Consider the following 22,322-nt stretch of genomic DNA (forward strand, 5'->3'; position numbering starts at 1 on the left):
CATATGTGAAGGAATTCAACAATCACTTGAATGGAATGGCTGCTGTACATGTTGAGATGCTGATTTAAGAAAAAAAACACACTGCCTGGCCAAAAAATAAAAAATAAAGTCACCACCTGGATTTAACTAAGCAAATAGGTAAGTCTCCCATTCGATAATTACTGCATGGGTGATTGTTTTAGCTGGCAACAAGTTATTTAACCCTAACTGATGCAGTGAGTAGCTTCTCATTTGTTAAACAACCATGTCGAAAGACACATCCTGTAGTCATGGAAAAGATGTCCATCTGTTTCAGGAGGGTTCAATTACTGGCATGCATCAAGCAGAGAAAACATCTAAGGATACTGCTGAAACTATTAAAATCGGGTTAAGAACTGACCAATGCATTATTAAAAGGTGGAAAGACAGTGGGGGAACATCATCTTCAAGGAAGGAATGTGGTCAGAAAAAAATCTTGAATGATCAGTGATCACTTAAACGTAGTGAAATCAAATTTTAGAAAAACAGCAGTAGAACTCAGGGATCTGTTTAATAGTGAAAGAAAGAGCATTTCCACATGCACAATGTGAAGGGAATTCAAGGGATTGGGATTAAACAGCTGTGTAGCCTTAAGAAAACCACTTGTCAGTGAGGTTAACCAGCATAAACGGCTTTAATTTGCTAGGGAGCATAAAGATTGGGCTCTGGAGCAATGGAAGACTGTCGTGTAGTCTGATGAGTACAGATTTACCCTGTTCCTGAATGATGGGTGCATCAGGGTAAGAAGAGAGGCGGCTGATGCACCCATCATGCCTAGTGCCTACCGTACAAGCCTGTGGGGGGCAATGCTATGATCTGGGGTTGCTGCAGTTGGTCAGGTCTAGGTTCAGCAACATTATGTGCCCAAAGAGTGAGATCAGATGACTACCTGAGTATACTGACCGACCAGGTTATTCCATCAATGGATTTTTTTCTTCACTGATGGCACGGGCATATTCCAAGATGACAATGCCAGGATTCATTGGGCTGAAATTGTGAAAGAGTGGTTCAGGGAACATGAGGCATCATTTTCACACATGGATTGGCCACCACAGAGTCCAGACCTGAACCCCATTGAGAATCTGGGATATGCTGAAGAAGACTTTGCACAGTTGTACAAATCTCCCATCATCAATACAAGATCTTGGGGGGAAAAATTAATAAATGTTGTGACATTGCAGAAGCTTGGGGAAACGATGCCACAGCGAATGTGTGCCGTAATCAAAGCTAAAGGCGGTCCAACGAAATATTAGTGTGTGACCCTTTTTTAAAATTTTTGGCCAGGCTGTGTGTGTGTGTTTTTATTTATATATATTGTGTGTGTGTGTGTGTGTGTGGTGGAGACGCGGAGAGAGACTGCAGAGACTTTCCGTTGAACATCAGCTGAAGTGCTGGGGGAAGGTAGATCCCTACGAATGGAGGAAGCGTTTGGAAACCAATTTTCCAATGGGTACTTCACCTGTGACCCTGCATACAAAATAAAAGAACATCAGGCCCACAGAGAAAGTCTGTAGCCATTTCAGCCTTTAACACCAGAGACAGCTGGGTTAAGGTGGAAGGATCCGACACTGTCCACGTACGCCACCTGTCAAGTCTAATTTATTTATATGGCGCTTTTTACAACAGATATTGTTATAAAGCAGCTTTACAAATGCCTGAGTCCAAGTCCCCAGTGAGCAAGACGAGGGCAACAGTAATAAGGAGAAACTCCCTAGAGCACGAGGAAAAAACCTTGAGAGGAACCAAGACTCAAAGGAGGGTCCATCCTCCTCTGGCCGACAATGGTCACCACAATAATAACAATATAGAGAATAGCAGAATAAGTCGATGTAGATATTAATGTGTATTCTGATTTTTTAGAAGTCCTAGTCTGGTCTTGACGATGTGCGCACATATCCCAGACGCATCCCGCATGAGAATGTGAGCTGCACCTGTCCGCATTGAGTCTGTGTCCTGGCTGTGTCCTGGCAGCCGTGTGTGGGGGTTTGGAGGATGCCCTGCATGTCTTCATGGGGGCTGCACTGGACGTGGACGTGTGATGAGAGTCTGGCAGACTGCAGTGCTGAACTCCAGCTCTCTGCACCTGATGGGTGTTTGTATCATAAGGCTGACGGGCATTTGCGCTGGCAAGGTCAGATCAGACCTCGCGCTCTCTTGGGGGTCCAGATCAGACTTGTGTCGGTGTCCTCTAGCCAGAGGGATGATGTGTAAATCATAACCACAGTTATACTCTTAACAGTAAGCGCTACCGTAAAGCGCCCGTTGGTGTATTTAAACTGTGTTTCTGTGAGAAGTGTGTGTTTTCCAGACCAGCCTGTCCTCTGCTGCCTGTCAGAGCCTGCAGGGTGTTTGTAGTCCATGTGTCCCTGACACCACTCACCCCAGGAGGTATCCGCGTATGCTAGAGACTGACCTGCCTGTGCCTGTTCCCTCTCTTGCCTTCATAACACCTGATCTGTGCTTAGACCGCCCTCTGTGAGGTTTTTTCAACACACCAGGACAGGAGGGAAAGGGGAGTTTATTGTTCATATCAGGACTGCAAAGTGACATCTGGAACCTGGTTAAGGAATAAAGTGTAGTTGTTTTTTTAAATATTGTATTGACTGAAAATGAATAACGGACGTGGGTTAGCGAATGTGCGTTAGCAGACACGATGCGCTTTAGTGTATGTGATACGCTTTAGTCCATAGGGAGTCCTCGGGGAGGTGGGCAGAGTGCTCTGGAGCCCTTCCTGGTGGGGATCTACTGGATCACAGACATTTAGTGTCCAACAGTGTTACATAAGTCAATGTCAAGAGGCCTTTTTAAGAAGTGAGTCTTCGAGACGCACGGCCAAAAGCTACAAATAGGAAATCATGCTTTTAGGATGTGAAGCGTGGATGGTACAGTGTGTGCAGTAGTGTGTCTGTGGTACGGTGTATGTGTGCAGTACTGTGTGCGGTAGCATGTATGGCCATGTTTGTGTGGTACCGTGTGTGGCTGTGTACACAATACCATGTGCCGTAGCATGTTTGAGGTAGTGTGTATAGTAGTGTGTGTGCGGTAGCATTTGTGTGGTAGTGTGTATAGTAGTGTGTGCAGTGGCGTGTACAATACCGTGTGTGGTAGTATGTATAGTAGCATGTGTGTGGTAGCGTGTGAAAGCTCCCACTGTTATGTTCATTTTCACTGGTGTAAGGGGGTTGGCTGCTGTGCTGGTGCTCCATCACCATGGTTACGGCACAAAAGATTTATGAAATTCACTCAAACTGAAGCTTCAGAAAGGCAGCGATATGAATAATTTAGTAACAGTAATTCTTACTTTTACACCAAACAGTACTGAGGAGCTCAGAATTCAGTGTGTTCTGATTGTGTTTTGAAGGTGGAGGCAGCTGTTTAAAATCCTAAAGTTTGTGTGTGTTTGTATTCCTTAGAAGGTGACATCGCTGGCATTGTGATGGGACTGAATTATACCAGGACGCACAGTCTCGAAATGTGTGTGTGAACGTGGAGTCCTCACTAATACTGTAATACTGTAAGGTTTTAGTCTGTCTGAACCCAGCTGCTCATGCTACTGGTATCTTCACACTTATCTGCAGGGTGTGAAACCAACACCAGTACATGACATGGGTGTTCTAGAGCAGGACTGGTGAACTGGGTCAGGATGGATCAGTCTCGACGTATCCAGAACTGTCAGGATCGGACTGTACACTCTGGGTAAATCTGGATGGTCCAGTCTGAAGCAGTCTAGGTCACTGGATTGAGCTGGATCAGTGTTGGTTATGGAAGATTATCCTATATTAATCTGGGTATCTTTTTAAAATGCAACGCCTTCATCTGAGACTACAGTCAGGGCATGCCCGTGTGTGTGTGTGTGTGTGTGTGTGTGGGGAGGCGTAGGGCCAGCCAGTGTACACACACTGCTCACGTCACTACACCACCTCCACTGTAGTCTTCAGGGCAGTTAATCCCAGTCCCTTGTGGATTACACCCCCATTACAGCATATTATAAAATTTGTCCATGAGAATTCAAAGATTACTGGAGTGGGAAAGATTTTTGGTGGTGTGATCGGTCTTGATTTTGTCTTCATATTTGTTTTTGTTTGTTTATGTTGCAGCTGGCGGAGTACAGACAGAGGAAGGCTCAGAGTGATGAACAAAAGAAGCAGAAGAAGAAGAAGAAGAAGAAGAAGAAGGGATCAGAGGAGGAGCACGTGAGGGAGGCGGAGCTGGACCCGCCCACCCAACAGGAAGTGACTGGAGCGAGAAAGGAAACAGCCACCACTGAGCTCTGCTTTACGAAGACCCTCCGCAGCAGAGAAACTGTGAAACATGACCAGACGTACACACTTGAGGTGAACACACGCACTGCAGATACAGAATAGACACACAGATACACCACAACATCAGAATGAAGTGAGACCAGTGTAGTACATTTACATTCACGGCATTTAGCTGATGCTTTTATCCAAAGCAAGGGTTAAGCGTTTTGCTCAGGGGCCCAACAGTGGCAACTTGGCAATGGTGGGGCTTGAACCAGCAACCTTCTGATTACAAGTACCTTAACCACTGAGCTAGTAGATCAGAATGAAGGGAGACTAGTGTAGTAGGTCGTCAGAATGAAGGGGAAACTGCAGTGGGTCTCGGGTAGAGGTTCAGTCGCTCCAGTGGGTCTAGGGTGGGTGAGGCTGAGTAGAAGGGCTGGATGGGTGTGGCAGTATTGGGATGTTGTCTTCTGTGTTCTTAGATGCTGTCATTAGTGAACAGGTGTAGTCCAGTGTTTACATCATCTCTGCAGTAACATGCAAATAAAACAGAAAGATGTCATTAGATATGTAAACATGAACAACGCATGAACAGTCATCACACACTGCATTCCACCCACATCATCGTCTAAAGGCAGAGTGAAAAACAGTGTCAACATCTCAGATTACCAGAAAAATCTACGACTGGCAGACCTAGACTCTGCACCTTTTGGTTAATTTCCTGTATATAAAAAGCCTGAGCAAAAAGTAAATGCTTACCCTGGATTTAAAGCTTGTGAGTGTGTCCAAGTCCCAGATTAAAGCCATAAGGCTTTGAGAGGGGCTCAAACCGTCCAGCCTGTGCAAGCACTTGGCTTCTTCATTCTGTACATGCTGGAGTTGATTTAATTCTTCGTCCAGTTAAGCGACCATTACAATAATCCATCGTTGAGGAGAGAAATGTTTGGGTCTGTGTGTCTGTATCTGATGAGTAAAGTACATGTCTGTCAGCCCAAGCCCAGAGAGATGCGGTCCACGTGGTGTACAATGCCTGTGGGTGCCCACGTGCATGTGTGTGTGCTTGAATGCATGTGTTGGTGTACATGTCTTGGTAGCAGGGAGACTGACCTGGTCATGGGCTGTTGTCAGTGTTTGTGTGTTCTTGGGTTTTGCTTGCTGGTCAGTAGCTGCTGACTGCACTGAACCTTCAGGGACTTAAGAACATCGCACAAACACACACATGCACATGCATGCACACACACATGCACAGACACACATCCACCCCAACACTGTCTACTCTCCACCCTGTCTACACCTTACCATCCTCTTGGCATCCTTGCCATCTCTTGTCTGCTCTGGGCTCATAGTTTTAGTGGATAACATTAAATATAATGGAAAAAAGAGGGTATTGACCCCCCCCGACACTCCAACTCTGAAAGGTAGTTGCTGTTTTAAATGACTGCGGAATTACTGGTTTCCCTGGCAACAGACAGCAGTTTCGTTTTAGTGGGTTGTGCAGGGTGTGTGTATGTGGGGGGGGTGGGGGCGTTTGGACAGCCTTGAAGAAGTGTGGCTCTGCTCAGCTTTCTGCAGAGGTGACCAGCGGTCCTGCAGAGGTCCCGTGTGACCAGCGGTCCTGCAGCACCTACTCTCATGCCAGCCAAACATCACTGGCATGTCTGACTTGAGTTAAGCCTAAATTAAAGAACATCATTCACACATTACAAAATGAAGAAATACATTGTGGGGTGCTGAGTAATTATGTACAATGTGGTACATTAGACCCCGCCCATACTTCACATCACTAGCACGCCGTTGCATCATTGTATCACCCTGTAGGACAGCTCAGTCACCGTGTAACACCACGGTTACATTCCCCAGCTCAGTCACCGTGTAGCACCACGGTTACATTCCCCAGCTCAGTCACCGTGTAGCACCACGGTTACATTCCCCAGCTCAGTCACTGTGTAGCACCACTGTCCTGTGGGGTGGAAGGTGTGGGAGACAACATCTTTTCTCTACACACTCCCTCTTTTGTCCCATCGGTCTTTCTCCTCACTGGGAGACTCAGCTCTGCAAGCAGCCCGTGACCTCTGTGAACCTCCATCAGGTCCATTTTCAAAGCATCATTCATTTTTTTGTTTTTAAAGCAGATGACACAAAATACACATCAGCTACATCCGTACAATTAAATTTTCAGTAGCTGTACTGTTTCCCAGTGGCGTTGTTGCTGTGGAAACAACTGTTCTAAGTGTTACATTTGCGTGTGCGCGTGCGCGTGCACACACACAGCAAGTATGTCTGAAAAATCATGTAAACTGTGCATCACACCTCAGGCCTGAGGAAACATAAACACATTAATTTGTGTAGAGAGTACTGTCCATGTTTGTTAAACCATCTGCCTGTTATCCTTTACACCGCATCACCCTGGACAAGCTCTGTAAGGCTTTGTTTATATAGTCTGTTGATGCAGTGAAATAGGTTTGTTTATTTGTTTGTTTTAGCTCTCTGGCCATGAAGCAGTTGTATTTCTGTTGTGTTTTAACCTAAGCACACTACAGAGCTCCTCTTCCCAGACACCAGTACTTACATCACCTACCACTACTCAGCACAGCTGCTTGACACCACAGTTACATTCCTCAGCTCAGTCACCATGTAGCACCACGGTTACATTCCCCAGCTCAGTCACCGTGTAGCACCACGGTTACATTCCCCAGCTCAGTCACCGTGTAGCACCATGGTTACATCACTGAGTACATCACCTGAGAACGTCACCCCTCCTTGTCACCCATTAGTGCACCATTAGACAGTGTTTGTTATGTAACTGTATGACAGAAGCACTGAGGCTGCAGCTGTATTGAGCATTTGGAAAGCAAACCTTAAATCTCCTGGCTATGACTGTATATGCTTTACTCTCAATAACTTTCTCTCTCTTTACATATAGCACTCTGTTATTATTGTTAGTATAATTTTTGTATAAATACTAAATTGTGGAGGTTGCATTGCATATAAATATTTTTGTCATGCAGAAGTAAATGTGTGTTGATGAAAATAAAACATGGTTGTACAATATATATTTATTTTGCATTAAGAACAAAAAGCGTTTTGTACTGAGCGGGCTTCAAACCACAGGTTTCTTATCCACTATAATCATTCAGTGTACCACATATATGCATATATACTCAGAGTGAACCTGTGCATGAAACATGCTACACACACAATCTTGCCTTGTCTTACAGGTATCATGTTGGTTATTTTCAGTATAGTGCCAGCTTTCTGTGGATAAGGGGGTCGGTGCTACCAACAAAATGTGTCATAACATCCACTGTGTAAGACCACTGTTGCACCACTGAGCACAACAACTGTGTAACGCCAGCAGAACAGTTGCACACCTGTTCTGGTCTTTAGGCACCTCGTCACCATTATTCTGTCTTGCGCTCTTCCACATTAATTGTTAATCCAAACATTGGGTGTAAAAGATTGTAGGATGTTGCATCTTTACAAGAGACAAGGACAATACTCTAAAATGGGAATTGTTTTTGAAGTGGCTGAAAAAATTATATTTCTCTACCGTATGAGATCAATACAGTGTGTCAGTGTGGTAGAGACCATCCATATGTGTGAGCATACTTGGGCAGTCTGTCTTTAATGATCTGACATTAATAGTCATTTTTAGTAGTCAGGCAATCATTGTGAGTATGAGGCATTGCAGAATCAAAAGACCAAGATAACGGTTGTGTCATCAGTCCCGTGTGTGCAGACGTAAACCTCCCATGCAGCGCACAGCACACAGTCAAAACGTGATAACCTGCAAGACTGTAGACCCGTACCCTAATGTCTTCCCTGCTATTGATCTTATAGTTATATTGTTCTATTGATCATTCGATTATATTGCTGTTCTGTATGTTCCCTGGGATTATGAGGAGTAGATTTCACATCTCAACCTTTTACTCCAAGACCCAAAGTAGAAAGAAAATGGAAATTTCTCACAGGCCTTCTTTTGTGTGCTATAGCCGGAGAGTGAGGTTTCCACCACAGCAGAAGACTGCTCATCAGAGGTAAAGACCCTGTGCTTGCTCATACCACACCAGATACATGCCCAGACACCTGCACTCACACACTTACCTGAACTCTGGGTGATGGATTTGATTTTGAATGGATAGAGTTGCACACCTGAGCCTATAATTTCCACTGCAGTGTCAGGACAGAAACCAAGCCATGTCTGTAGAGCTCTGTGACCCCATCTTAGCAGGGCACACACCAGGGCAAGAACACAACACACTGTCTCAGGGTTTGAGTCTGACCAGAGTCTGTCCAGGACCACAGTGGCTGCAGTCATTTTACATAATAGGAGCTTGACTCACCCTTGAACCTTTCTAGAGGCCAAACTGGACCTCTGGGTGAGAAGGTCATGAAGGTAAGGAAGAAGTCAACAGTCACTCAAAGATCTCCACAAGTGTTATGGAAAAGTGGGCTGTCTGTTGGACGGACACTCCATAACCCAGACCTCTGTGGCAAAGTGGCAGGACAGAGGCCATGCCACCACCAGCCTGTACGTTCCTCAGTGGCTTTTAAATCAAATGATCAAATAAGTCAAAAGTTTGATTAGAAAGCACTTTAATACACAGCGGCAAAGTGCTTCACGTAAAATATTCAAATGAAAAACAATCAGTTAAAACACAATGAATTTCAAATAGTGAGCTATGTAAACCAGTACTAAGAGAAATGTAAAAAAATAATAAAAGATTTCAAATTAAACATGTAAAGCTCTGAGATCAAATATGAAAATTAAGATAAAAGTGCACTGTAATGCCAAAAGTTAAGAAGTTAAATGTACATGTGAGAGCTTTTAGCACAGACAGCCCACAAGCACCCTAACCCTCAAGACTGAATGCTTTTGTGAATAAGAGATGTCAGTTTGTGATTTTTTTTTTTTTTTTTTGAACAAATTTTTACTTTATAATTTTGGGTGATTGTGTAGATTTATGGGAAAAGGTCAGTTCTATCCATCCATAATCAAATCCACACCACCAAGAGAGCGACAGGTGCAGGATTTGAGTCCACTGTACATGATTAGACTTGTTTTGCAGGTGTCACCACAATTATTTTCAGTATAGTACAAGCTGGTTTTTTGTATATTAAAAATTGGTTTGGAAACTAAAAGGACGCTGATTGGAGGGGATTTTCTAACATGCCTGTTTATTAGTCGTAGACTAGCTGAGGGTTTGGTCCAAATATCAAATGTGATCACTGTGGAGATCAATAGGAAAAGACATTTCAGTGGTTTATTAGTGTCGCAATAACCTGGTTTAACCTGTTTAAAAGTGTCGTGAGGTTGCTCTGGTTAAGTTTTCCACTCTGAAGTGCTGTGGCTGGTCTGTTCCTCACTGAAGTGTTTCCAGGAGCTCAGACCACACCTGCCACTTCACACCTCTGATTGGACAGATTTGAAGCATGTATGATTCTGATTAGATAGCTATTATGTTCAGGGTGATAATGAAATCATGCAGCCTTTGTGTTTTGGTCAGAAGTCACAAACCTGCATCATAACATGAACTGTGAATTGACAGGTGAACGGGTGCCGTGAGATATGTGAGAGGTCACAGGAGATCAGGGTACAGTAACCCGTCCCGAGGGTCAGTTCACGCTGGCCCCTCACCACTGCACCCACTAACCCACTGCCATGTTGGAACTTGTGCTAACTCACTAACCCCTGAAGCTCTGTCTGCTGGTGAATATTTGAACATGAAACATAGGCCAATGTTCTTGGGCCTTAATCTCTCTCTGCACAACATGGCTACAGGAAGGGACTGCTTGAATATGAGAGAGAGAGAGAGAGAGAGAGAGAGAGAGAGAACAAACGAACAGTACGAGCTTGCGTAGAGACAAGGTTTTTAAGATGGTGCTGGTAAACTCTTTATAACCAGAGTGGGCCAGTGCCTGGCTGGGCAAATAGACAGATTAAGAAGGAAGAAAGAGAGAGTGTATGAGGAGTGACCCTCACCCTAGGTAGAGAGAGAGTGTGCAAGACGTAGGGTTAGGGGTGACCCTCGCCCTAGGTAGAGAGAGAGTGTGCAAGACGTAGGGTTAGGGGTGACCCTCGCCCTAGGTAGAGAGAGAGTGTGCGAGACCCTAGGTAGAGAGTGGCAGCAGAAGGAAATTGGGTAAACATGAGACAGTGAGTGAGGGTGAGAACCTCAGGTCATTTCCTCCTTTCTACCCCCCAGGACGAGGAACTGTGTGGTCCTGCATCTCCTCTGGACCCTGAGCTCCTGCCCGAAACTCCCAGCAGGCTGCCTGCCACAAAGGACAAGCTCACCACCCAGAGCAGGGAGGGGGAGGAGCTGAGGCCAGAGATGGGCGACGTGTTAGGGGCTGAGGGTGTGCAACAGGTACCTACTCGCGGTTCACACCAGTTTTGTCCACAATCACCCTGGTCACTGGCACCCTTCAACTGTGATGTTGAGGGAGAAATGAAACGTCTGTTCTAAATTGATGAACACTTTCTGATTGGCTGACTAGTGAGTTAGTGGTCTGCTAAATGTTAGTACCATTTCTATATACCTGTCAGTTTGTACTCTGTGTATCCTAGCCTTCGTGTTTCTTAGCCCCCGCGTTTTTCTAGGTTTAAGACTAGGAATATTTCATATTCCATAAATTAATCTGATCCTAACCATGGGTAGGAATATTTCCTGTTCCATAGATTAATCTGCAAAACCTTTGGCATATTAAAGTACTCTTAACAGTGATAGTTAAGATGAAATACTCTGTATTGTTCACACCTTTTATCCTTATGGGTAGATGGAATTTTTAAGTGCAGGGTGTTGGTGTGTAAACATGTTTTGCAAAGTGTGTGTGTGTGTGTGTGTGTGTGTGTGTGTGTGTGTGTGTGTGTGTGTGTGTGTGTGTGTGTGTGTGGCTTCAGGACTTTGAATCAGCCCTGAAACAGCGTGATGGCATCATCACACAGCTCACCACTAATCTGCAAGAGGCTCGGGTAGAGAAGGATGAGGTGATGAGAGAGTTTCTCCAGCTCACCCAGCAGAGCCAAAACCTGCAGCTCCAGTTTCAACAGGTACCACACACTTCACCTACCAGGTACCCCACACACATACGCATACACCTCACCTACCCCCCCCCAACACACACACCTACACCCTCCCCCACACCTCACCTAACCCCCCCCACACACACACACCTCACCTACCAGGTTAGGTTAGGGTTAAAATGTAAGCACCAATGTGGCCTACTGGAGTTTGTGCACATGTGTTGCAGCTCCAGGCCGGTGAGTCTCTGAGGAGCTCCAATATCAACAGTGCAGCAGCAGATCTCCTCCAGACCCGTCAGCAGCTCGTCCACTACCAGCAGCAGCTAGAGGAGAGAGACGCACAGGTCAGAGGTCACCACGCACAGCTCAGAGACCTCCACAGGCAGATAGAGGAGAGAGATGCCGAGGTCAGAGGGCTTCAGGAGAAGGTCCTAAGGATGACCTCACTTCAGCAGAAGATATCCAAGGTGGAGATGGTGGGTAGAAATATACTGGTCGGTCAGGCGTGTGTGTATGTGCATGTGTGCTCATGTTTGGTTTTCACAGATTCAACAATTCCTGCATGAGTGAGAGTGAAGCAGGAAGCTGTGTGTGTCTGCAACACTGTGGCCGTTGTCCTGATGAAGCCGTGTCTCTGTGCTCTCAGGTCACGAGGGAGACAGAGGATGCATTTACTCAGCGGCTGCAGGACAAGGACCAGTGTATAGCAGAGCAGGAGAGGGCGTTATCTCAGCTCCGGGACCATCTCCAAGCCTCGGAGCGTTGCTTCCGTGACGTTAGCGAGCAGCTGGCCGTAAAGACCCGTGAGCTACAGAGGTGTGAGGTGGAGCTTCAGGGGCGTGAGGCGGAGCTACAGGAGTCGAGGCAGAAAGAACGCCTCTCATCTGCTGAGGTCATGCAGCTGATGGGCACCGTAGAGGCCATGCAGAAACGCCACCACCAGGGAAGCCAGTCGGAGGAGGGGGCGCTTCAGAGGGCAGAGCTAGATGCTGCTCGAAGGCTGGAGCTCTTGAGGGCGGAGCTGGACGAGTTGTATGGGCAGCAGATTGTTCAAATGAAGCAGGAGCTTCTGGCCCAGCATGCAGAGGAGATGACACGCATCCTGGGCCAGCATTCCAAAAACGTGGAGAAGATCTCAGAACACCATCGCTTGGAGATGGAGCGTTTGAGGGCTCGGTGGAGCCAGAGTGCAGGTGAGGTCAACGCCCTGAACGCCAAGCTAGTGGACGTCCAGCAGCGGCTGCAGGAAGCTCAGGTTCTGCGTGAGCGTGCTGAGCAGGACCGCGCACAGCTCTCCGCGCTGCAGGAGCAGATGAAGCAGCATGGAGGGGTGGAGCAGAACCAGGCAGAGGCGGAGCAGGGACGGACAGAGGTGGAGCGGCTGCACATGGCCATTGGTGACCTGCAGGCCCAGCTGGTGGCTGCGGAGCAGGTGTCCAGCGAGCTGGAGGCCAGACACGAGTCCGAGATCACCAACTACCGGATCAAACTGGACATGTTGGAACGCGAGAAGGACGCGGTGCTTGACCGCATGGCAGAGTCCCAGGAGGCAGAGCTTGAGAAACTCCGCACACAGATGCTGTTCAGCCATGAGGAGGAACTGTCGCGACTCCGCGAGGACCTCCAGCACAAGAGTGAGAGGAACGCGCAGAATCTGAGGGACGAGCTTGAGCACCGGCACCGTGAGAACGTCCAGCAGCTCTGCAGAGGCTATGAGGAGAGACTGAGGGCAGCAGAGGACCAGAGTGCCATGCTAGGGACAGAGAGAGTCTCGCTGCTGCAAGAGATCCTGGCTTTAAAGACAGACCTGAACTGTGCGCTGGAGAGCTCGTGGGTGAAGGAGGGCGCTTTGGTGGAGGAGGAAAAATGCAAAGTGACGACCGAGACCGAGCAGGGCTGGGACACAAGCATGCAGTCTGAAAACAAGCTTCTGAAAGCCTCCAACACAGCCATGGCAGAGCAGGTGAAGCTTCTGGAAGAAGGCTGCGAAGCTCTGCCAAAGAAAGTAGAAGTTCTGCTCACAGAGAAGCAGCAGGCACAGGAGCTGACGGAGCAGCTGCAGGGTGAAGTCCAGACACAGAGAAACACATTCTCATTTGCTGAGAAGAACTTTGAGGTGAACTACCAGGAGCTGAAGGAGGAGTACGCGTACCTGGCAGGTCAGAAGGTGTTGCTGGAGCGCTGTCTTGAGGAACAGGGATTGGAGTACGCAGCCAAGCGCCACAGCCTTGAAACCCAGCTCCAACATCCACCCAGCACCTCCACACAGCATCCAGAGGAAGTGGAGAAAGACACAGTGGAGTTAATGGAGAAACTGCAGAGGGTTGAGAAGGAGAAGTTGGAGCTAGTGGAAAAGGTAGAACACATGGAGGTGGAGCTACAGAGGGTAGAGCTGGAGAAGGTGGGGCTGATGGAGCAGAAGGAGGCGGAGCTACAGAGGGTGGAGCTTGAGAAGGTGGCATTGGTGAAACTGATGGAACAGAAAGAGGTGGAGCTACACAGGGTGGAGCTGGAGTGGGTGGGGCACTTGGACCAGAAGGAGGCGGAGCTACACAAGTTGGAACTGGAGAAGGCAGAGCTGGTGGACCAGATGGACTGGAAAGAGGCGGCGCTACAGAGGGTGGAGCTTGAGAAGGCGGCACTGGTGGAACTGATGGAACAGAAAGAGGTGGAGCTACACAGGGTGGAGCTGGAGAAGGTGGGGCTCTTGGAACAGAAGGAGGTACAGAGGGTGGAGTTTGAGAAGGCGGGGCTGGAGGAATGTGTAGCAGAGGTAACAGAAAAGACTCAGCGGAAGGAGGCGGAGCTTCAGGCACTGGGGTCAGGCAGCAAAGAGATGGTAGAGAGGGCTAGGAGACAGCTGGAAGATACCTCTGCCCTGCCTGTGGGTGGAGACATGGGTGGAGACATTAGCTTGTGCTCTGTACAGGGCCATTACCTCCAGATCTCAGAGCTGGAGGGAATCGCTGCCTTGCAGGGGGAGGGTCAAATGCCCCAGAGCCTGCTTTCGTCCAGTCAGGGGGGAGCGAAGGTGGAACCCACTGAGGGACTCCTGCCTCCACCCCTCTCCCAGGCAGAGAGTGGTGAGATTACCACGGAGGAGGGGAGAAAGAGAGCAGTGTCTGTGCATGAGCCCAGCGCAGCTGCAGACGTACACACACACGACGAGGAGACACTGCTGTACACTTGTCACGAGCAGGTAAGCAATTTGCGCTTTTCTCTCTACAGAGGCAGATAAAGGCTCCTTTCTCCGTGTGTGCGCATGCATGTGTGCTGTTTCAGTCCACTCTCATCGGCTCAAATCTGCAGGCTGTGTTCTAAACTCTCAGTGCAACAGTTGTGTTCTGCTTGTATTCTGCTGTGCGGTTTTCAGTGTTTTTTCAAGGGTTTGTAAGCTGCTGATAGCTTCCGTAGTGGTGCGGTAACAGCGTTCAGTCGGTAATAGCGTTCAGTCGGTAACGGCGTTCAGTACAGTCAGTAGTGGTGGGGTAACGGTGTCCAGTACAGGGTCAGTAGTGGTGGGGTAACGGCGTCCAGTACAGGGTCAGTGGTGATGGGGTAACGGCATCCAGTACAGGGTCAGTGGTGGTGGGGTAACGGCGTCCAGTACAGGAGTGTTTTAATGGAAGACTGCTAATGGCTGAAGTGCTGATTTAGATGCGAACTCACATTCTGGTCAGCAGCTGAAGACTGCAGGCATGCTGGAGAGGACTGACCAGCGCTAGTACTGATAGTGTATCCAACACCGAGTGAGATGTGTGGGTGTGTGTGTGGGGGCTGTGTGGGTGTACATGTAGAGGAAGATCAGAAAGCTAAGAAGACACAATGTTCAGAAAGAGAAAAGAACGAGAGGGGGAGAGAGAGGGAGAGAGAACCAGAGCACACTCAAGGGAAGATAACATGCAACCTCATCACACGCAGTACAGACCCACCCTCTATCACCGCACGCAGCAGTAGAGACCCGCCCCCATCGTCGCACGCAGCAGTAGAGACCCGCCCCCATCGTCGCACGCAGCAGTAGAGACCCGCCCCCATCGTCACGCGCAGCAGTAGAGACCCGCCCCCATCGTCACGCGCAGCAGTAGAGACACCCCCCCCCCCCCCCAATCATCTCACGCAGTAGTACAGAGCCCCATCACACACAGTACAGACGACCCCATCATTACACGCGGCAGGACAGACGACCCGCGTCATCACACCCACGGCAGGACAGACGACCCCCCCCATCCCCACACGCGGCAGTACAGACACGCCCTCCCCCCCCCCATCTTCACACGCGGCAGTACAGATGCCCCCATCTTCACACGCAGTAGTACAGACCCCCATCACACAGCAGTACAGACCCCCCCCATCATCTCACGCAGCAGTACAGACGACCCCATCTTCACATGCAGCAGTACAGATGGCACCTTCACAGATCCCCCCCATCCCCACACGCAGCAGTACAGACCCCCCATCCCCACACGCAGCAGTACAGACGACCCCATCTTCACATGCAGCAGTACAGATGGCACCTTCACAGACCCCCCATCCCCACACGCAGCAGTACAGACCCCCCATCCCCACATGCAGCAGTACAGACCCCCCATCCCCACATGCAGCAGTACAGACCCCCCATCCCCACACGCAGCAGTACAGACCCCCCATCCCCACACGCAGCAGTACAGACCCCCCATCCCCACACGCAGCAGTACAGACCCCCCATCCCCACACGCAGCAGTACAGACCCCCCATCCCCACACGCAGCAGTACAGACCCCCCATCCCCACACGCAGCAGTACAGACCGACCCCCATCCTCACACGCAGCAGTACAGACCGACCCCCATCCTCACACGCAGCAGTACAGACCGACCCCCATCTTCACACGCAGCAGTACAGACCGACCCCCATCCTCACACGCAGCAGTACAGACCGACCCCCATCTTCACACGCAGCAGTACAGACCGACCCCCACCTTCACACGCAGCAGTACAGACCCCCCCAATCAAGCACAGCAGTACAGACCCTCCCCAATCAAGCACAGCAGTACAGACCCTATCATCAAACAGATCTGCCCCCATCCCCACACGCGGCAGTACAGATCTGCCCCCATCCCCACACGCGGCAGTACAGATCTGCCCCCATCCCCACACGCGGCAGTACAGACGTCCCCCCCATCCCCACACGCGGCAGTACAGACGTCCCCCCCATCCCCACACGCGGCAGGACAGACGTCCCCCCCATCCCCACACGCGGCAGGACAGACGACCACCCCATCCCCACACGCGGCAGTACAGATCTGCACCCATCCCCACACGCGGCAGGACAGACGTCCCCCCCCATCCCCACACGCGGCAGGACAGACGTCCCCCCCCATCCCCACACGCGGCAGGACAGACGTCCCCCCCATCCCCACACGCGGCAGTGCAGATCCGCCCCCATCCCCACACGCGGCAGTGCAGATCCGCCCCCATCCCCACACACTAGTGAAGAATCCTCAACACAGTTTCACATGACTATTTTATTAGTGAAACACATCCTCATCTAAGCTGACCAGTGATCAGTGCAACACACACACTCACACCTCATATACACACACACACACACACACACACACACACACACACACGGTGCTGTTGTGATGTGTACTGTGTGTTAGTGAAACTCCTCTAATTCGACATAGTTTATGTCTTCCTTACTTGAGGGAAATGCAATTCAGCATTTTTTACTCCTGTGTGTGTGTGCGTGCGTGTGCATGCGTGTGCGCGCACATCTATGTACATGTGCTTTACAGGTAAACAGCCCAGATGTGCACAAGAACTTGGAGACTGAATCAAGGCAGAAAGTGACGTGCCTGGCCAGCATGGACGGATCAGAGCACGTAAGTTCACACCTACCGAGTGAGTCCTTCTGCGTGTTCACTCCGACCGAGTGAGTCCTTCTGCGTGTTCACTCCGACCGACTGTGTGACTCTTCCAGAGGGTCATTAAGGGTCAGAGGTGTATCAGGTTATTACAGAACAACCTTTGATGGTTGACGACATGGCACAGCTGCCATACAAACCTGGATCTTGTCTGTTTTCTTCTCTGTGGCCTGTCTCTGCTCTGGAGCGGTTTTAAAATGCGTTTTTTAATCTTCCGAGTGATATCCTCCAGCCTGCCTTTGTGCTGAGACAATAGCCCTCTGCGCTCCTGCCCCAGTTATGCTAAATCACAGGTGTCCCTTTCTGTGGCCTCCACAAGCCCCTCTCTCTCTCTCTCTCTCTCTCTCTCTCTCTCTCTCTCTCTCTCTCTCTCGGGACTTCTCGGGACTTCTTGGGACTTCTCGCGACCTGTCTGCTCGTGTGTGGCTCCGTAGCTTTCCATAGGGTTGGGTGACAAGATATGGACAAAAATGCGATGATGTTGCATATCCTGATATTGATATGTAATATGATAAATTATGATTAAAATATAGAATTCCACTGCATATATGGAAAGGAATAGGAATAAATAATATTTAAAAATAAATAAAATATAAAAATAAAAAATAAGCTGCTTTTTTGGTCTTACTACAAGTTTTACTGTTCAGCTCCACATCGCAGGTTTGACAAGAAATTTTTACATCCATCGTCTAATACACTGCCTGGCCAAAAAAAGGTCACCTGGATTTAACTAAGCAAATAGGTAAGAGTCTCCCATTGGATAATTACTGCAGGGGTGATTGTTTCAGCTGGCAACAAGTTATTTAACCCTAACTGATGGAGTGAGTAGCTTCTCATTTGTTAAACAACCATGTCGAAAGATACATCCTGTAGTTGTGGAAAAGATGTTAATCTGTTTCAGAAGGGTCAAATTATTGGCATGCATCAAGTAGAGAAAACATCTAAGGAGATTGCTGAAACTACTAAAATCGGGTTAAGAACTGTCCATTGCATTATTAAAAAGTGGAAGGATGGTGAGGAAACATCATCTTCGAGGAAGGAATGTGGTTGGAAAAAAATCTTGAATGACCGTGATTGGCAATAACTTAAACGTGTTGTGAAATCAAATCGTAGAGAAACAACAGTAGAATTCAGGGATATGTTTAATAGTGAAAGTAAGAGCATTTCCACACGCACAATGCAAAGAGAACTCAAGGGATTGGGACTAAACAGCTCTGTAGCCTTAATAAAATCACTTGTCAGTGAGGCTAACCAGCAAAAAATGGCTTTCATTTGCTAGGGAGCATAAAGTTTTCACTCTGGAGCAATGGAAGAAGGTCATGTGGTCTGAGTCCAGATTTACCCTGTTCCTGAATGATGGGTGCATCAGGGTAAGAAGACATGCGGATGAAGTGACGTACCCATCATGCCTAGTGCCTACCATACAAGCCTGTGGGGCAGTGCTGTGATCTGGGGATGGTCAGGTGTAGGTTCAGCAATGTTATGTGCCCAAAGAATGAGGTCAGCTGACTACCTGAATATACTGAACGACCAGGTTATTCCATCAATGGATTTTTTCTTCCCTGATGGCACGGGCATATTCCGAGATGACAATGCCAGGATTCATCAGGCTCAAATTGTGAAAGTGTGAAAGAGTGGTTCAGGGAGCATGAGGCATCATTTTCACACATGGATTGCCCACCACAGAGTCCAGACCTGAACCCCATTGAGAATCTATATGTTGAGAATAAATGTTGTGACATTGCAAAAGCTTGTGGAAACGATGCCACAGTGAGTGCATGCCGTAACCAAAGCTAAAAGCGGTCCAACGAAATAGTGTGAGACACTTTTTTGGCCAATGTCACATCTTCTTTAATGAGCCTTTTCTAAACATTTTTAATGGTGCGTGAGTAGTGAGTCAGTGGTGTGTGTGAGTAGTACGTGAGTCTGTGTGAGTAGTACGTGAGTCTGTGTGAGTAGTGTCAACAATATTTACAAAATTGGTCATTACTGTAGTGAATAAAAATATTTTTAAATCTCTCTCTTTCTCCCTTTCCTGCTCCTCTTTCTCTTTTTTTCTCTCTCTCCCTCACTCCCTCCAGGTGGAGTGCCGGTTACAGATGGAGGCACAACGTATCAGTCTGTGTCAGATACACACTGCTCAGCTGGAACTGCTGCAAGAGAGCCTGCACACACACACGAACACACACCCACATGCACAAGCGCACACACAGACGCAGGAGACACTGGAGTGGCTGCGAGTGCAAAGCACAGGTACATTGGGTGCAGGGTTAGGTAAAGCTGTAGGTGGAGGTGAGGTAGGACAGGTGCAGTGTGGGTGGTGGTCTACGGGGGCCTTGGTGGACCTGTTTGGGTTTGATTGCTTATTTATGGCATGGTGAGTCACAGGGTCCTTCATTCATGTAACGGCTGACTTTGAAGATGAAAGCGCTCACGTTCAGAGAGGAGATCAGAGCTCTTAGTGAAGGTCACTGTGCCATGGCTGTTTCTCACATCACTGTTAACATGTTGATTCTGTTTTGTTGCATCAAAGATGATCCAAAGTCCTCAAAATATCAGAGATTTATGGACGAGATGACAGAAGACTGCAATCACCTGATTCAGGTAAAACACCTGCTGATATCAATGTCCATCAGTTATTAAAGCATAATGTTGGTTTAATATTTGTTCAGTTGGTGTGAGATCTGGTTTGCGTGTGAGGGCGTGAGCTCAGCGTTCTGCTGGACACTCATGCTGCGTGACCTTCTGTTCTTTCCCTCAGTCCTTCTCGCGGGTGCTGGGGGTGGAGGTGGTGGAGTCTCTCCAGTGCCGTGAAGACCCTGTGGAGCCCAGGGATCTCACTCACCAGAGACTGGAAACATGCCACCTCAGAGAGCTCTTAGTAGAGGCCAGAGGTGACTGAGCACATACTGGGGTTTAGTGCCACAGTCCCAATTGCTGGGGTTTAGTGCCACAGGTGCCGCAGTCCCATTTACTGGTGTTTAGTGCCATATTCCTGTTCTCTGGGGTTTACTGCCACAGTCCTGTTTGCTGGGGTTTAGTGCCACAGTCCCATTTACAGAGGTTTAGTGCCATATTCCTGTTCCCTGGGGTTTACTGCCACAGTCCTGTTTGCTGGGTTTTAGTGCCACAGTCCCATTTCCAGAGGTTTAGTGCCATATTTATGTTCCCTGGGGTTTAGTGCCACAGTTTGCTTTTGGGGTTAAAGGACTTTGCATCCAATTAGTCAGAGATGATAACTTGTTGTGGTATGTGTTGTACAGGGCAGTGGTGTAGTGTGTAGTCATATAGACTCCTTGTGTCATTGTGTTTGTGTGTGTCTAGAGTTGTACATGAGGCTGCAGCAGTTGAACCAGTGTGTATTATCCTCACACCGGCGCCTCATGGAGCTGCAGACGTCACTGAATACCAGCACAGACAAGGTAACACACACTCACAAGCACACATGTACACATTCAAGTAGACAATTGTGTGTTAAATGCGTGTGTGTGTGTGTGTGTGTGTGTGTGTGTGTGTGATCGTCATCAGTCAATGCAGAGGGAAGAGGACTTTCAGAGGTTCAGCACCACCAGACCTACCCTCACCCGTAACTACGCTCCACTACCCTGTACCTCACCCGTAACTACGCTCCACTACCCTGTACCTCACCCGTAACTACGCTCCACTACCCTGTACCTCACCCGTAACTACGCTCCACTACCCTGTACCTCACCCGTAACTACGCTCCACTACCCTGTACCTCACCCGTAACTACGCTCCACTACCCTGTACCTCACCCGTAACTACGCTCCACTACCCTGTACCTCACCCGTAACTACGCTCCACTACCCTGTACCTCACCCGTAACTACGCTCCACTACCCTGTACCTCACCCTGTGCTCTGTACCTGATAGGGAGAAAGGCAGACATGGGCAGCCATATGGAGCAGGGGGTGGAGCAGAGGGCGGAGTTGTGGGCAGAACTGACTGAGGAGTTCCAGAAGCAGCAGGAGCTGAGGGAGGAGCAGCACAGGGAGGAGGTGGAGTATGTGAGAACCTACTACAGGGAACAGGCCAGGGAGGTGGAGCAGCGCTACACCGCAGAAATCAGCCTACTACAGGACAGGCTGCAGCAGCTCAGCAGAGTGCACACCCTCCACAGGTAACACACCTGTGTTTACAGGTCACTTACCCTGGACACAGAACACACCTTCTTCAGACCAGTGGCACACCTGCAGGCTCAACAAAGGGTCCATGTTAAAACACTGTCCCAGCTCCCTTCACACCTGCAGGGTGGGTGTGGCTTCTGCTGTGAGTCCTGGAGATGAGGGCTACTGGCCTGCTCTAGGACTAAGGGATAAAGTGACCGTAATCCCATAATGCATCACGGTACAGGATTATGGGTCCTCCCTCCACTTGTTGAAAATGTACTTTTCAAGTGAATTTAAGTATAGATTTATAGCATGTGAAGTGGGGTGGTTTGAGTTCTTTTCAAGAATTTGTACCCCTAACATTTTTAGAACAGATTTGCATTTTGAGCTGTTTAGGGTGTTGTGGGTGGTGGTGGATTTTGAGCTGTTTAGGTAATGCGACTGTGTTGGGGGTTGGTAGGTGTACTGGGACTGTGTTGGGGTGCGGTAGGTGTACTGGGACTCTGCTGCAGTGCTGTAGGTGTACTGGGACTGTGTTGGGTTGAACTCATTCTGCATTTCCTATGTCATATCCAGACAAAAATAGACTATACTGTATAAATAACTGCTCTAAGGTCCAGTCATGCTAAAGATATGTGGGTGTGGGTGTGTGTAGGTGGGGGTGTGGAGGGGTCTTGCTATGGAAACAGGAGTCAGATACAGACACTCTTCATTTAAAATATTCAAGTCTGAATAAAAAGCTTTGCTTCAGTGTGGCGCTGGAAAACATCACTGATTACACACCAGTCACAGCCTCCTACAGATCATATGCTGATGTCATCAGACCAGGTGTCATCATGCCAGAATTCAAATGGTCTTACACCTCTGTAGAATATGGTGCTGTGTGTTTATATACATTAAAAGTGCATTTTAGTGTGGACATCATTAGTGTGGATCTTTAAATGCACCTCACATTCATTTTATGGCAGAGTTCATGTTCAGAGGTTTTCAGTACTGTTGAC

General features: G+C 48.5%; 1 protein-coding gene across 9 annotated transcripts in view; it reads left to right on the forward strand.

Annotated features, from left to right (window-relative positions):
- The window catches only part of akap9 (A kinase (PRKA) anchor protein 9), a 73,738-nt gene that overhangs the window by 4,961 nt on the left and 46,455 nt on the right, over positions 1 to 22,322 (forward strand). For 7 of the 9 annotated variants that reach the window (XM_081711730.1, XM_081711732.1, XM_081711737.1 and 4 more), the window contains exons 3-16: positions 4,116 to 4,352; positions 8,255 to 8,299; positions 9,812 to 9,856; positions 10,469 to 10,633; positions 11,167 to 11,316; positions 11,517 to 11,765; positions 11,936 to 14,488; positions 17,064 to 17,150; positions 19,274 to 19,445; positions 19,726 to 19,796; positions 19,954 to 20,086; positions 20,517 to 20,614; positions 20,721 to 20,778; positions 21,086 to 21,332. In XM_081711730.1, the coding sequence (XP_081567856.1) occupies positions 4,116 to 4,352; positions 8,255 to 8,299; positions 9,812 to 9,856; positions 10,469 to 10,633; positions 11,167 to 11,316; positions 11,517 to 11,765; positions 11,936 to 14,488; positions 17,064 to 17,150; positions 19,274 to 19,445; positions 19,726 to 19,796; positions 19,954 to 20,086; positions 20,517 to 20,614; positions 20,721 to 20,778; positions 21,086 to 21,332 (4,310 nt within the window). The remainder of the gene's footprint in view (positions 1 to 4,115; positions 4,353 to 8,254; positions 8,300 to 9,811; positions 9,857 to 10,468; positions 10,634 to 11,166; positions 11,317 to 11,516; positions 11,766 to 11,935; positions 14,489 to 17,063; positions 17,151 to 19,273; positions 19,446 to 19,725; positions 19,797 to 19,953; positions 20,087 to 20,516; positions 20,615 to 20,720; positions 20,779 to 21,085; positions 21,333 to 22,322) is intronic. The other 2 variants (XM_081711734.1, XM_081711736.1) reach the window with 2 other exon arrangements.

The sequence above is a fragment of the Electrophorus electricus genome, chromosome 4 (genome assembly GCF_041902795.1).
Source record: "Electrophorus electricus isolate QZ-2024a chromosome 4, ASM4190279v1, whole genome shotgun sequence".
NCBI classification, from domain to species: Eukaryota; Metazoa; Chordata; class Actinopteri; order Gymnotiformes; family Gymnotidae; genus Electrophorus; species Electrophorus electricus.